Below are 14,272 nucleotides of genomic sequence, written 5' to 3' on the forward strand. Positions count from 1 at the left end.
ACCACTTATGAGAAACGAGTAACGACAACACGAACAAAACCCATCATTGCATACAACCACCCATACACATATGAACCTTGTCACACGTTTCCCCCTATACAAATCTGTCATCATTCCAACAACAAACACACAATCTATATAATCAAAATTTTCAACTTCTTTTCCTCTTGAATAACAAATCAAGCCTTTTCCTTCTATCTTTCTTTCATGGGTAGATCCCAAGCGATAACAAAGTCTGGAGAATATTCAACTTGCTATCATCCATTTTATAATCTTACCTGACGTCGAATATACGCGTCTCAACCAAAAAGTCAAAATAACAACAAAAGACAAGACACGTCGTCGTCCCTTATATTCAACACAACCCAGTCCAAGATGAATCAAACTTCACCACCATTACCCAACCTGCACACCTTGTCCATCTCACCTCCTCCCGGATCATACTCCGCGACCAACAACAATTATCGTTACAACGGTGTGTTCGGCCCTCCGTCCCAGGGATCGACCGTTTCTCCTGATTGGGCTACCAGTCCGAAGAGAAGTTCGAGATCTGGTATTCCTCAGGTAAGCTTTCTCTCCTTTTCTCTCATGCGCTATCTCACTGAAAACTCGCGCAGGGATGGTATGACTCCAACGCACCTCCGTTGAGAGAGTCGCCCAATCTTAACGCTTACGAAGCGTTCCGTCGCGACGCCCCATCCCCTCCTGCCCTCTCACCTCCTTCATCAATCACATCTGTCCCCACCACCGCCTCGTCTCACCCTTATCAGACATACCAACAGCCCAACTATCCTCCTGTTGACAACTTCGCGCCGTTGGCCGTCACCCCCTCCCCGCCTCCAGTGATGTCATATGGTCTCAACACCGCTGCATCTGCGCCTAATCTCGCAGGGTACAATGCTGGAGGATTGCCTCAATATGGGTCTCAATCTCTCGCCAGTTTCGGCAACAATCACAATCGCTCACAGGCCAACGGGTGGAGAAATGGATATGGGATGCCCTCTATTCCTTCATCGGACGAGGATGTCATTCCAACTGCCATAGTAATCAAGAATATCCCCTTCGCGGTCACTCGAGAAACGTTGCTAGGAGTAATGGAGTCGTTAGGTGCTCCTCTACCATACGCTTTCAATTATCATCACGATAATGGAGTATTCCGTGGATTGGCTTTCGCCAACTTCCGTGCGCCTGACGAGGCAGCTTCGGTCGTCGCTGCGTTGAACGGATACGACGTTCAAGGTAGGAAACTACGAGTCGAATATAAGAAGGTGTTACAACCTGGTGAGAAGGACAAGATTGAGAGGGAGAAAGCATTGAAGAGGATGAGATCGATTCAATTCGATAATACCAACATCAACAAAGCGGAATTATCGATCCCAATCCCACCTCAACCAATCTCAAGGCCCTCAAATGGATACGAAAACAACAGTCCACCACAATCAGCCACCTCCGCTACCTCAGATTCCTTACCTCTCACCTTAGATATGAACGATCCTGCCGTGTTGGATATCTACTCTAGGGTTTTGGTATTCAAAGAAGATAGGATGAGGGATGAGTTAGCTTTCTCGAAAAACCTTACACCGACCGAGCGAAGGATTGTTCATTTGGTTGCGCAGAAACTGGGTTTGTCAAGCTCGACCAGGGGGGAAGGTGATTTGAAATCCGTTGTGATTTTGAGGGAACCACCTCAACCTCAACACCGACCAACTCTTACTACTTCTTCTTCAGCTACCATGTCATCTTCGTCATACCTTTCTCCTTACTCCACCACACCCACCAATGAATTATCCCCTAATTTACGAATCAAGAAGTCCATGCCTGACCTCAGAGGTTTCAATGGCCCAGTGGTAGCCAGAGATCCCGCTCGATCGCTCAACCCTCAAAGATCGTCGGGTAACCTTCGAGCCGACGCTGGTGGAAGAGATTATGTATCGATGGGTGCTGCTCAAGGTAGAAGGACCATCGGACAAGGTCAAGCATCAGGTTCATTCAATGGTCTATTCGGCGACATCATCCCTCCTGTTCCTCCCCTTCCTTCGGGATTAGGCTTACACTCTAAAGGACACTCTATCTCTTCTTTCGGTAATTCCAATGGTGCCTCCGACCCAATGGGCGAGATGCTGTCTTCCCAACCTCTTCGAAATCCCAGAGGTCCAGCCGGCGAATCAAGAGGGTTTGGCGGTGTAGGTGGATTCAGACCTACTTCCAATGCTAGTAACAGAAGTAATATAATGATGGGAAGGAGAGTCTCAGAGGAAGATGAAGAAGTCGATAATTCAAGTTTGGGTGGTGGATCAGGATCAGTGGGATCGAATTCAAACTCAGCGGTTGGGAGTGAAAGACAAGCTGCTGCCAACGCCAATGCCGCTCAAACCAACCAGAACCAAGGTTATATGGAGGGTATGAGAACTAGAGAATCACTCGAGCTCTAGAGACTTTAGTATTCTTATCTGAACAAATATTTAACGGAAGGGGTTAATGATAAAGACTGGTTATGGTCAGGTGGAAACGTTTTTTTTTTTTCCTTTTCTTTGTTCTATCATTTCATCATATTATCGCTTTTTGGTTCTCGGTCTTTTCGTAATTTCAACTCACCTCAAGTCATATACAACATACCACGATATCACCATTACATGTCAACGAAATCATATATATTCCTCAACCACAATTCAAAAATCCAACATACCCTTTAATTGAATTTTCTAGATGGACTCTTACCTGTGATGTTCGATCTCATCTTCACGGTGTTCATACTCAATGATCAAGGCATTATGGGGAAGACCGATAGACCGATTCTTTTCACCATATATCATATTCATAATGTCATATCCATAAAATACATATCATTCACGTTCTTTTAGTATTTCTATTTTCTGCCTCCAAATGTCCTCTTAACGTCGTCTATGCTTTATATCTTATGTCTAATGCTGATGACCCCTCAATCTCTCTTTCCTTTTTGATGATGATCTAATGCATAAATGGTGTACTACGATTTGGCTGCATAAAGTTCAATCTTTCTGTCCGTCTACATCAGATAACTTATCGTCCAAAAGCTCCGGAAGTGTAGCATTGTGAGCGGACCGATGCCTGATGATAGGGATGAGCACAGTCCAATCTTCAGGTTGTTGAACCTTTGAGAAATCTCCTACAGTTGAATCTCCCCAAGTAGCTTCGAGGTTCCGTCTGTACCGAGCTCTATCAAACTCAGGTGGTACATCTTTAGCTTCTTCACTAGGATATGGGGGCGGAGCTTCAAGGAATTGACCCCTGTTAAGAGTAAATTCAAGATGAAAATCGTCTTTGGCTCTGAACGAATTGTATTGAGCTTTTAGCCATTTTCCTTCATCAGAAAGGGAATTCAAAGCATCCTCGTTCCTCAAATACAAAGCATCTGTCACTTTGTCGCCTGGTTTGAAAAAGGATAAAGTATGAGCGGCACTAGCTTCACAAAGAGCCGAAGCGTCTACTTCATGATAAATGCGATATTTTGATGCTGTTTCGTCTACAAATAAACGAGCGCTCTGTTGACTATATTTAGATACTTCGACGGAAGGATCCCAAGTCTCTCTGTGGCATAGGTTTAAACTGGGATAGACAAAAGACCCTATTTGCTGTTGGGTCGCAGACTCAGCTTCATCCTGGGATTTTAATGAGATTACGCCACTTCTGCCAAGCTCGATCCGGCTACCGTCTGTCGCACAGGCATAGAACAGCAAAGTAACTTTTTGACTTTCGTCGAAAGGCCCAACACCTCTTACAGGTATACTACCAGCTGGGTGCGAGGAGATTGTAGAAGTGAATGAGCCACTTGAAGACATATTGGTGGAAAGTACCATCTTTGAATCGTCTGACGATGGCGTCTGGTTTGTGCTGTACAATGGCAATCAGCGTAAATTTCGGATAACCTCTGGTATTATATGCACATTCTACGGTTTGTCAAGTCTGCAAACCTACCTTGTACCAACCAAACGTCTTGAATTCTTGGAAGTAGACCAAAAACAGCTGTGAAGTCTTGAGCCATCAGACAAACCTTTGTGTCGAGAAGCCTTTGTGCTTCAGTAGAATCGTGCATGGTACTCCTCACAAAAGATATACTCGGTCAGAAGAAAATTTTGTTATCACGCTAGACGCTGGTAGATTGAGTAACAACAATACAGCTTTCCATAAGAAGAAGCTGGCATTAAGCGATAAGAGACAGACATCATGGTCATTCGCTAAATGAAACGTTTCCTGGTTTTGACGATAACTGCTAGTCAGATCCGCATATTAATGTGCTGTAGTGTAGCAACTGTGGCAGTGACGACTACTGTAGGGCATCGTACGGTAGTATAGCCATTGATAAGATCCATGTTCACATCCCTACCTAACGAGCGAGCGACTTGTTCACTAGCATATTTTGAAGGAGCCTTTGCTGACACTCGTGAAGAGTATCTCCAAGCTGATCCCAGCACTACGCAAGGTGACCCCGAACCTTTGAACACCATGATGCATGAGCGAAACCTCAAGACAATTTGGAAAGATTTTATAGTCGGTGATTGGTCCAGGATCCCTCATTCCACGGTACTTCCACTTGGATTCTGGAGGATTCTGGAGAACTAATCGGACACTGCGCTGAGGGATCTCATGGAGCTGAATCGATTTTCGATTTACCTCGATTCCGAATTTCGTGCATTATTATTTCAGACTGCCTCTGATATGCCACTTGTGTTGCGTCATCGCGATGCGGGGTACACACGACCACAACACCGCTAAACCGCTGTGTTATCCGATGTAAACAGAACAAGTCTACTTCATCTGATGAAACAGTCTGTATCGTGCGCTCCTTTCATCTCACACCGATCACAAAAATCACCAGTGCATGCCAAGCAAGGGGTGTATCCACTATTGAGACAACCTCGTACAGGCATATAATTACCTGCTGCAACCCTTTGTCCTTTAGTTATTTATCATCTGTTTTTTCGAAGTATAACACTACATAATTGCCTATCTTCATATCCATTCCAGTTGCCTCACTCTATAAAATACAGCGACAACATGTCAACCTCGCAGACCGTCAACGTCACGTACGACGACTTCGACCCCCTAGTCGTGTATGCTGATTTAGGTCAATGGTCAACACCCAATCCCCAAGATAATCCAACATGGTATAAAGCGCCAGAGAGTGAGACGGGTCTACCATGGCATCAGGCTACTTTACATTGGACCACTGAGAAAGGAGCTGAGCTGTCATTGAACTTTACCAGTGGGTTTATAATCTTTCATATGACCCCATGTCCGAAGCCGACAAGCTAATCGGAGTGGTTTCGCTATATCTTCAGCCACCCAGATATGGTTATACGGTGCCCTTAACGTCTCTTCCCCCTCATTCACCATCACGCTTGACGGTCAAACTACCACACAGACCCCTGCTTCTGTCTCATCAGGAAGAGCATTGTTATACTCTGCGACGGACTTGTCGCCATCAGCACACTCTTTGACGTTGACAAATCAAGGTGATGGGTTAGGCTTAGACTCCGTTGTATTAGGATATGATCTAGGTTCGGATTTGAAGAACCAGACGATAGACGACGCGCTGGATCAGATTCACTATGACGGGGAATGGACGAGGCAAGGCGGTGATTTTTTCAACGGTACGAATATATATACCAAAGGTCCAGGTAATTCGTTCAACTTCTGTGAGTTAGTGGGCCTTTTCCTATCTATACCACAAACATCCTCTATCAATCTGGACGGAATGCTCTCTATCATCTCACCCAATCCGGTTTATGTCTTCCTAACTCCGCTTCAATCACCATATAGCCTTTGCAGGATCAGCCCTGTTCATCTACGGTGACTCTGTCCAAGATCACGGTGATTTCTCCATTTACTTTAATGACTCTCAAACACCCTACGGCACATGGAACGCCAGGACTCCCTGTGGTGGAACAGCAGATTACGGAAAGAAGTGTGAGAAGCTAGGATCATTGAAAGCTTTTATTGGGAATTTACCTGAGGGTACACATCAGGTGAAATTGGTTAATGATGGTCCAGAAGGTGATAATGCTACGTTCTTTGGTACGTTTGAGCTGAATCTGTCATTCCTGCTACAGATCATATAATAAAATTGCTCTTCACAAATGTAACCCTTACTGACTACTCTTCTCGGCTTTCCCACAGACTTCGATTACGTAGAGTATACCACACCATCCACCTACCCCTCTTTCACCATCAACGCTACCTGCGCCAATGGAGTGTGTGGAGATTCCGCTTCATCCACAAATAGCACTACATCTCCGTCAGGCTCATCATCCTCGGCGTCAGGTGGCTCATCGTCTGCTTCAAGTAATTCACCATTTGCATCATCGACCGGCGGTGCTACGAGTGCAGCATTGCGTGATTCCGGTATCGGTAGCATGGTCTTGTTCGGTGTGTTGGGCATGTGGGCTTTAAGGAGATTTGGTCTCAATACATTGTAGGTTATGGGCCAAAGGAATAGATGCGGTAACTTCAATATATGGACAATTATCACGATAAGTTAGAAACCTTCCTCTAAATAGATACCTGCATTCCATACTCATGCACCATGTACATAATCTTGGCCATCCATCCTGCTGCAACTGATGCAGGCGATAGATCAATTCATCCAGTCTAAAGATCGATAATACCCTCTCAAATCTCCTTTCTCCTTCTTCAACCTCTCTTCGTCCTCTCTCAGCCAGCTGAGAGGTTGCACCATATCTTCCAACTGCCGCAACGCATCTTCAGCAAAACGACATAACTTTGAATTAGCAGTTGCAGGCGAAAATCGCGATGTTGCCTGATGACCGTCAATATCATATTGTTTTAGTCCATCTTGAAGCGTTTTGATAACGTCTTTCGAACTAATGTTATTTTCCAATTCCCTCTTTCTTTCTTTCAGTACATTTTCTCTCAAGCGTATGTTATCTTTGATATCTGTGATATACCTCTCTTGACTCAAACGTAATTTTCCAGAATCACTATTGATCCAATCCTTATACCTCCTCGCGAAAGTCACTTGTTGAGAATTGTATTGATTCGCAACTTCCTCAAACGTCACTGAGTGATCTACGGTGATCATCCTCGAAGTGGAAGGATGATCTCGAAACATACGATGATCCCTTGGGATTATTGCTGCAGAGTAAAAATGAGTATCTTCAGGGTGGATACCTCGAATAGAGACGGTAGATGTATGAACGGGAGTATGAAAGACTTTACATTGGCTTGGAATACCGTTGTCCGTCTGTTGGTAATTGGCCAGTAAACATGAATGCAAGTTTAGCATTTTCAAGTATGCATCAGACCATAATTTGATCTCCTTTTCAGGCATTGTACAGTCAAGTAACTGAAATAGGATAATAGGACAGAACACTCACAACATGCTCACAAACCTTATAATGCTCTACGTTCCCTCTGTCATCCACTATAGGGAAATGAACTGGCGAAGTAAACAGTAGAGCATCTTCATCGGGGTAATGGAATCTTCTTCTGGAAAAGATAACAATTTGATCTCTAGGGTCCGCCGCTGTTCCCATATCCCTTTGAAACATCACTAACCCTATATCTCTGCTGTTGTGCACCGATGAGGGATATGAATGGATCGAAGAGCTGAATAGAGGATTGAGAGATGACTGTTGAGCGTCGGTATCCAATGGCCTAGAGGACAGACTCGGACTTCGAAATTCTGCAGGATAAGAATATTGAGGTAAGTTTCTGGGAGGACCAGGTTGATGACCTGTGAGCTCTACTAGGGATAGAGTCTGTGCCCTTCTTTCGTAATGAGTTGAATTGACCGGATACCTTTGAAGTCTGGAAGTAGGAACATCCACACTTGGCACTGGTCTTGATCGATAAGCCAGCTCACCCAGCTCAGGCTGAGTATATGCTCTGGTCGATGCAACATTGTTTCCCGTACGGTGTTGGATCGGCTGAGTCCCCGTTTGATGGTACACTCGCTGTCCACTCTGGACATCATTGTCAACCTCAACGACAATATCTCTCTGCGACTCTCCAGAGGACCTGCTATATTGCGAGTATGAGCGAGGTTCATTCAATGGTCCCGGATCAGGAGGATACATCGAACGATCTTCTACTCCATAACGGCTTGACGATGTATCTCTGGACCGACGAGGGGTTCTCGCCCATCTTGAGCGGGATCTACGATCCGAATCATCTTCGCTATCGTATCGAGATTTATGACGAGGTGGCATCGTCGATCTATCAATAATTTGTACGACGATAAAGAATACTGATCGCCGCTTGATAATACGAGCTACTATGCAGTCAGTATGCTCTAGTGAGACTTTTACCTTTATAGGGTGTGTGTCCAATGAGCCTTCGTCAGATTGTTCTGGATTGACGGTACAAGTCCGGAAGATCAGACTCCATACGCGCTTCTTCAAGTTGGGAAGGCGAAAATCCTTAGTTTACTTGAATGTCATACGGACCGTGGGGAGTTACAGCTCACTTGCGAATCCATCTTCGAAGGCGGCTTTGGATCCTTTGTATGTGGTAGAAAGTAAGTCGTGAGGACGGCAACAGTCGTTCACCCCTTTGTGCACCATACACCTATACTGGTTTTCTTTGCAGAACGAGGGGGAAAAGAACGCTCGACAGTACTCGTTTAAGACAGCAAGCAGTTTACAGATAATATGTGGCCTTCGTGGGACCGAACAAAGGTAGGATAGTGATCATACGTACAAGATGCATCATTTGACAATCTAATCGTCCAGATCCAACACCATATCACTCCCATCTGATCTAGCACCCATTGATCTAGATCTAGATCTCGTTCTGGTTCCTCCTCTGAGAGGAGACTCAGATCTCAACTTAGGACTGATAGATCTATTTTTGACCGGGCTCCTACTTCTACTCCTACTTCTTCCTCTCGTAAATTTAGCTCGTTCCCTTTCAGTAACAGCCTGGGCCTGGGACCTATCATGCTGCCATCTATCCATATCTCGATCTAACCTATCACGTTGATTCAGCTCTCCTCCACGACCATTTCTTTCTCGATCTCTATCTCGGTTCCCGTCTCTACTTCTTTCAATTCGATCAGCGAGATGAGGGGGTGGACCCCTTCTTGGTCGAATATCAGGTGCGCGGGAATCGAAATTACGAGGCATTGATCGATGAGTGGTCTCAGGATCAAGATATCGCATTGCTCCTCGGCCTGTCAAGATACCGACAATATCAGTACGGAATACTAGCCATGGCCGTCCACCGATTTTGGAAACGAAAGCGTGCGACAGATGCAATCATTACTCACCCTTATATACTACACCGCCCTCATCCTTCACCCTCTGTCTTTCCTCTTCCAACTGCTTTTTCATCGACTCCAATCTTTCCAGTCTCTCCTTTTCCAATCTCTCTTTCTCCTCTCTTTCCAGTCTAGCATCCAACTCCTCTTCGGTTTCCTCTCTTGGCTTTCTATCTTTATCACGTCCTGACGATTTATCCTTCCTACTCTTACTCTTTCTATCCTCCTTCCTCCGACTTCTATGTCTATCTCTAGAATCATCTGAATCGCCCTCATCTGAAGACGGAGCATCACGACGTGATTTCGATTTGCTCTTCCTGCTCCTCTTTCGATCATCTGGCGAAGCCGATCTAGATACAGATGAAGATACAGATACGGAGGGTGATCTGGCTTTAGGTTTTGGGGGTGCACGTTTGAGTTCTAATTCACCACAATGACTAATTACCACCGGTGATAATGGTCGATCCCTATCGTCCGTAGAGACTTTACCGATGGTTTCGATATGTTCCATGCCGAATATGACTTTACCGAATACACTAAGGTAAAATCCATTAAGTCAGTGAGATACATTCATTGTAGGTCGGTATATCAGGGAGATAGCTTACACATGTTTACCTGTCAGATGAGGAGACGGTGCGAGGGTGATGAAGAATTGCGATCCATTGGTATTCGGACCTCTATTTGCCATTACCAAGAGTCTTTTGCATAAGACGAGATGTCAGTATCGATTTCCTGACCGTGTGAACTCGAATGATTGTTTACTCACCCCTTTTTATCCACCTCTGTCCCTTCACCTTCCAACCTCTCATCCTCGAATGGACCCCCATATATACTTTCTCCACCACTCCCATTCTTCTTCGTAAAATCACCTCCTTGAATCATGAACCCATCTATGACCCGATGGACGGGACATCCTTTGTAATGTAATGGAACGTTGGACGAGGGAGAAATACCTTTTTCACCTGTGCATAGGGATCTGAAGCTGTTGAGATGAATCCAAAATGAATCACAATATCAGTATTTAGAGCATCTATATTTGGTGTCTGTCCAAATTGACGCAAGATGAGGATACATGTCACTCGTACTCACTTTTCAACTGTCTTCGGTACGCTACATATGAGTGTACATCAGTTCGTCAGTGGAGCACTCATTGTTAAGCATGAAACAGCGACTCACACATCACTGAACAGCTCAAACTATCATCACATCATATAAGGAGTAAGCTAAATTACTTGTTTTACCAGAGAAAGATCTCTGTTCACTCACCACGACCCTTCCTAATGGTTTATCACCAACACTGAAATCAAAGAACGTTCGTGGATTTGGCATGTTCCCTTGATGCTGATGACGTGCAGTTTCTGTAGAGGTACTAGATACCGCGAAATATGGACAGATGTAGGATGCAGAATGGATTTCCAAAGTAGTCAGTCATCTTGATGAAGATGCTCTCCGTTATTTTCATTTGTTGTGCACAGACGTCTACCACGTGGCAGTTCTCTTGAACATATAAAATTCATTGACAAGGATTCATTTCTAATCTACATATCTAAAGGGCTATTGCACCTCTTGATCTACAGGCAAGGATGATGTAGATCACTGCAGACTTGAATCAGTATGTTCATATCATACACAACCTCAACCCCTCCAAGACAATCTCTTTATCTTCACCCGAATCCGTGAACAAGAAGAACTCCTATATTCATTCCCGTACGGGCATTAGCTTGTACACTATTTCTGAGGGGGCCTATAGCAGACAAGGAAGATGTAGAATTTACCTCTTCACCTTTCGATCCATTCGAAATCACTTTAAAACTGTCTTTTACCTGCGATTCCTCGTATTTCTCCGATACGCTCGAAGAAGGCCCAATATATATCGTTTGGATCGGTTTGGCGTCCTGTAAATACAACCTATCAGTCGACATGAAATGACTAGAGATATTCAGTCACTTACACCTTCAGCTTTGTATAGCTGCATTTCTTTAGGCAATAAATGGAAATATCTCCTTCGCCATGTCATACTTTTATATGTCTGCACAGTGACCCACTATTCATGTGCCAACAATGTTATCATCAGTGTTCAACTTCCGATCCACAGAGATACAGACCATGATCGTTTTCAAATATTCGTACTCACCCCTCGTAGCATTACTCCTCCTTCCCTTTTACCTTTCTCCAGACCCTCTTGAATCCCCCGTTTCTTTTCCTGTTCCTCCTCTAATTTCCTTCTCTCCACTTCTTCTTTCTCCAATTTAGCTCGTTCTTCAGCTCGTTTTCTAGCTAATTCTTCTTCTTCCAATTGCTTAATCCGGGCAATCTCAGCTTCTTCAGCTTGTTTCCTAGCTAGTTCCTCGGCCTCTAATCTAGCTTTCTCTTCAGCTTCTAATCTGGCTCGTTCAGCCGCTTGCTCAGCTTCAACTCTGGCTCTCTCTTCCGCTTCTATCCTGGCTCTCTCCTCAGCCTCTGCCCTAAGTCTCTCCTCCTCAGCCACTACCCTGACCCGCTCAGCTTCAGCTTCAGCCTCCAGCCTCACTCTCTCTTCTTCCTCCTTTCTCGCTTCTTCCTCCAACCTAATTCTCTCTAGTCTGATTCGTTCCTCCTCTATCCTCCTATCTTCTTCAGCTTTCCTCTCGACTTCCACTCTCTCTTTCTCTAATCTTTCTTTCTCTTCCGCTGCCGCTTGTTCAGCTTCTAAAGTTAACAACCTAGCTTTCTCCTCTTCTGCCCTTATCAGAGCTTGTCTCTGAGCATGTTCTTCAGCAGCTTGACTGATCTTCTCTGCTTGTCCCACTTTAGTCGGTATATTCTGCTTATCAATCTCACCCTCTAAAGTCTGACTGACGCTTTGGGGCCGGTCATCTTCATCTTCAGATTGATCATAAGCGAGCCTCACACTTTCCTCATCGTCTTCTTTATCTCTTACAAGGCCATTCCCATTCCCATTCAATCTATCCTCTTGATCTCTCCTGAACCTCTGTTGGATCTCATTTTCCGCCTCGAGGCTCTTCTGTCTCGCATCGTATAGTATTTGCTTAGCAGATGGAGAGGGTGATAGAAGTTTCTTCGAATTATCACTGTGATTTTCAGCGGGTAAAGGCAGAGTCTGTCCATGACCTAGGGTAACTCCAGACGTCGGAGTGGGTATCTCAGATTGTAAAGGATTAGGTGGTTCGACAGTTGTGGTAGGAGGAGTGAGAGGTTTGTCTTTAGGTGGAACGGGGGGAGCATACTCTATAGTCTGATCATCGGCATTCGAGTTCGGGTTCATATTGGGGGAATCGGGTGGTGTATGACTTTGAGTCGATGATCTCCTACGATGGAATGCTTTGACCAACGAACTATTCTTGAATCGACTTTCTTTAGGTGAATCTTTCGCCGTAGAAGAAACGCCATTACCATTTTGTTGCTGATGATGATGCGAAGGAGGAGGGGAAGAAGGTGTTTCCTCATAATTTGATGAGGTTGATCTATGATTATTAGAGTTACTGGAAAAGGTGTTTTTCAGTCTAACACCGAAAGAAGTCTTCCTACTTCTTGGTGAACCAGGATTACTACCTGCACCTGTGCCATCTTCTTTACCGAAATAATCTGCCGAAGAAATTCCTCTTTGAGTCGAGGCCACGTCGACTTTGACCGGTGATCCAAGTGATATAGGGGCATTGAGTGGTGGACCAGGCGACGAACTTGTAGCTGGTGGATCATTCAGTGATATCACCCTACGATTGGAGGGTGAATTATTATGTGCTTGTCGAACAGGCGAAGTTAGATCACCATACTTCTTGGGTGAGGGATGATGTATGTGATTATTCTCATTATAAGGTGTCGCAGAAGCTGAGACGGATCTGGATGAGCCGGCTATACCACCTGAAGGTAAAAATGGCATAGGACCGCCTGGAGCGAGTGGTGAGAGTGGATTAGGATGGTCCGAGCCAGGTACGGTATACTTCGGTTTTGGTACTGTTGAAGGCAGTGAGGAAGGTTGATTGAGAGCTAGTCGTTCAGTTATGAGTTCTTCGGTGAGTTGAGATGGGTGAGCAATGGTGATTAGAGCGGTGTAGTCCTGAAGGAGAGATAGATTAGTCTTAGGTCGACGCATTGTAATCTATGAGCTGAACGTACGGGGAATAAAGAAGCTATTGATCTTGAATGAACTACTGCTCTAGCTATATCAGAGTTAAGGACTATCAATATTCCACGTAGGTATTGATGGTGAAGTACACAGCAGATCGACTTACCTCGCTTCACACCTCTATCACCGAGACATATCACCAGATCAGCATATCGTCATCGTATATGTCGGTACACAGCCTCATGGGAGATGGGCTATACAACTCACCCGACACTATCCCGCAGAAACAACAAGACCAAGCCTTTCCCTGCTATCTCTCCATATCCAAACAAGACATCTTCGTTGGTATCTGTCAGGTGTTCTTGCCAGCTAGGTAGGAGTGGTTCCGGTCCTGACGAGAGGACGGTTATGGATTGCGAAAGGGAAGGGATGGACGTTGGGGATGTTGGAGACGTTACATAGTGCAGTAAGAACCTATGGGGAAGCAATCCGTCAGCGACAATGCGGTATAGGTATAGTACAAACCATCTCGTATATTCCGCACTGGCGTACAACTTGAGGATGTGGAGTAGGGAGCCTCACCAAGTTGTCGGATCACTCGGATCTTGTATTTTACTCCTTGTCAGGCCTATCTGAGGATCTGACAAATCTACAGACATCTTCACAGTCGGTCGATGTATCTCAGTCTCTTTGCAAATATGCAGCTGAGCCTATGCCTATGTATGATCACAATGAGATGAGAAGAGGGTAATGATGTGGATGTGGATGAGGCAGTGACGTGAGGTTTGTTTTTGTTCGTTGTTGTTTCATTAGCTCGTTTCGCTCAGGCACGCTTACTTTGAAAGCTCAAGAAATTGGCTCTCTCTGTCTCTGACTGATGTTGAATATTCTTAATACGGTTGAATAAACTATTAAGCCGCAATGCAAGCATGAGAACAGGGTTATCTGTG

The 14,272-nt window shown here is 44.9% G+C and overlaps 6 protein-coding genes across 6 annotated transcripts; 2 read left to right on the forward strand and 4 right to left on the reverse strand.

Moving 5' to 3' along the window:
* Positions 1-375: 375 nt before the first annotated feature.
* Positions 376-2,432, forward strand: I203_106100 (uncharacterized protein; the record flags this gene model as incomplete). Its single annotated transcript, XM_019147870.1, has 2 exons — positions 376-564; positions 618-2,432. The coding sequence occupies 2 exons, from the start codon at positions 376-378 to the stop codon at positions 2,430-2,432; spliced, it is 2,004 nt and encodes a 667-aa protein (XP_019002788.1).
* Positions 2,433-3,008: 576 nt separating this feature from the next.
* On the reverse strand, positions 3,009-3,818 carry I203_106101 (uncharacterized protein; the record flags this gene model as incomplete). Its single annotated transcript, XM_019147871.1, has 1 exon — positions 3,009-3,818. One exon carries the CDS (start codon positions 3,816-3,818, stop codon positions 3,009-3,011), a length of 810 nt encoding a protein of 269 aa, XP_019002789.1.
* A 1,216-nt stretch (positions 3,819-5,034) lies between these two features.
* On the forward strand, positions 5,035-6,455 carry I203_106102 (uncharacterized protein; the record flags this gene model as incomplete). Its single annotated transcript, XM_019147872.1, has 4 exons — positions 5,035-5,242; positions 5,319-5,675; positions 5,800-6,054; positions 6,157-6,455. 4 exons carry the CDS (start codon positions 5,035-5,037, stop codon positions 6,453-6,455), a joined length of 1,119 nt encoding a protein of 372 aa, XP_019002790.1.
* A 158-nt stretch (positions 6,456-6,613) lies between these two features.
* I203_106103 (uncharacterized protein) lies at positions 6,614-8,207 on the reverse strand (the record flags this gene model as incomplete). Its single annotated transcript, XM_019147873.1, has 2 exons — positions 6,614-7,240; positions 7,374-8,207. 2 exons carry the CDS (start codon positions 8,205-8,207, stop codon positions 6,614-6,616), a joined length of 1,461 nt encoding a protein of 486 aa, XP_019002791.1.
* A 510-nt stretch (positions 8,208-8,717) lies between these two features.
* I203_106104 (uncharacterized protein) lies at positions 8,718-10,585 on the reverse strand (the record flags this gene model as incomplete). Its single annotated transcript, XM_019147874.1, has 7 exons — positions 8,718-9,169; positions 9,266-9,792; positions 9,862-9,954; positions 10,023-10,238; positions 10,346-10,366; positions 10,433-10,452; positions 10,523-10,585. 7 exons carry the CDS (start codon positions 10,583-10,585, stop codon positions 8,718-8,720), a joined length of 1,392 nt encoding a protein of 463 aa, XP_019002792.1.
* A 289-nt stretch (positions 10,586-10,874) lies between these two features.
* On the reverse strand, positions 10,875-13,981 carry I203_106105 (uncharacterized protein; the record flags this gene model as incomplete). Its single annotated transcript, XM_019147875.1, has 8 exons — positions 10,875-10,949; positions 11,032-11,151; positions 11,208-11,300; positions 11,391-13,313; positions 13,373-13,416; positions 13,489-13,502; positions 13,590-13,796; positions 13,905-13,981. 8 exons carry the CDS (start codon positions 13,979-13,981, stop codon positions 10,875-10,877), a joined length of 2,553 nt encoding a protein of 850 aa, XP_019002793.1.
* Between the last annotated feature and the right edge of the window lie 291 nt (positions 13,982-14,272).

This window comes from Kwoniella mangroviensis, assembly GCF_000507465.2.
Source record: "Kwoniella mangroviensis CBS 8507 chromosome 1 map unlocalized Ctg02, whole genome shotgun sequence".
NCBI lineage: Eukaryota > Fungi > Basidiomycota > Tremellomycetes > Tremellales > Cryptococcaceae > Kwoniella > Kwoniella mangrovensis.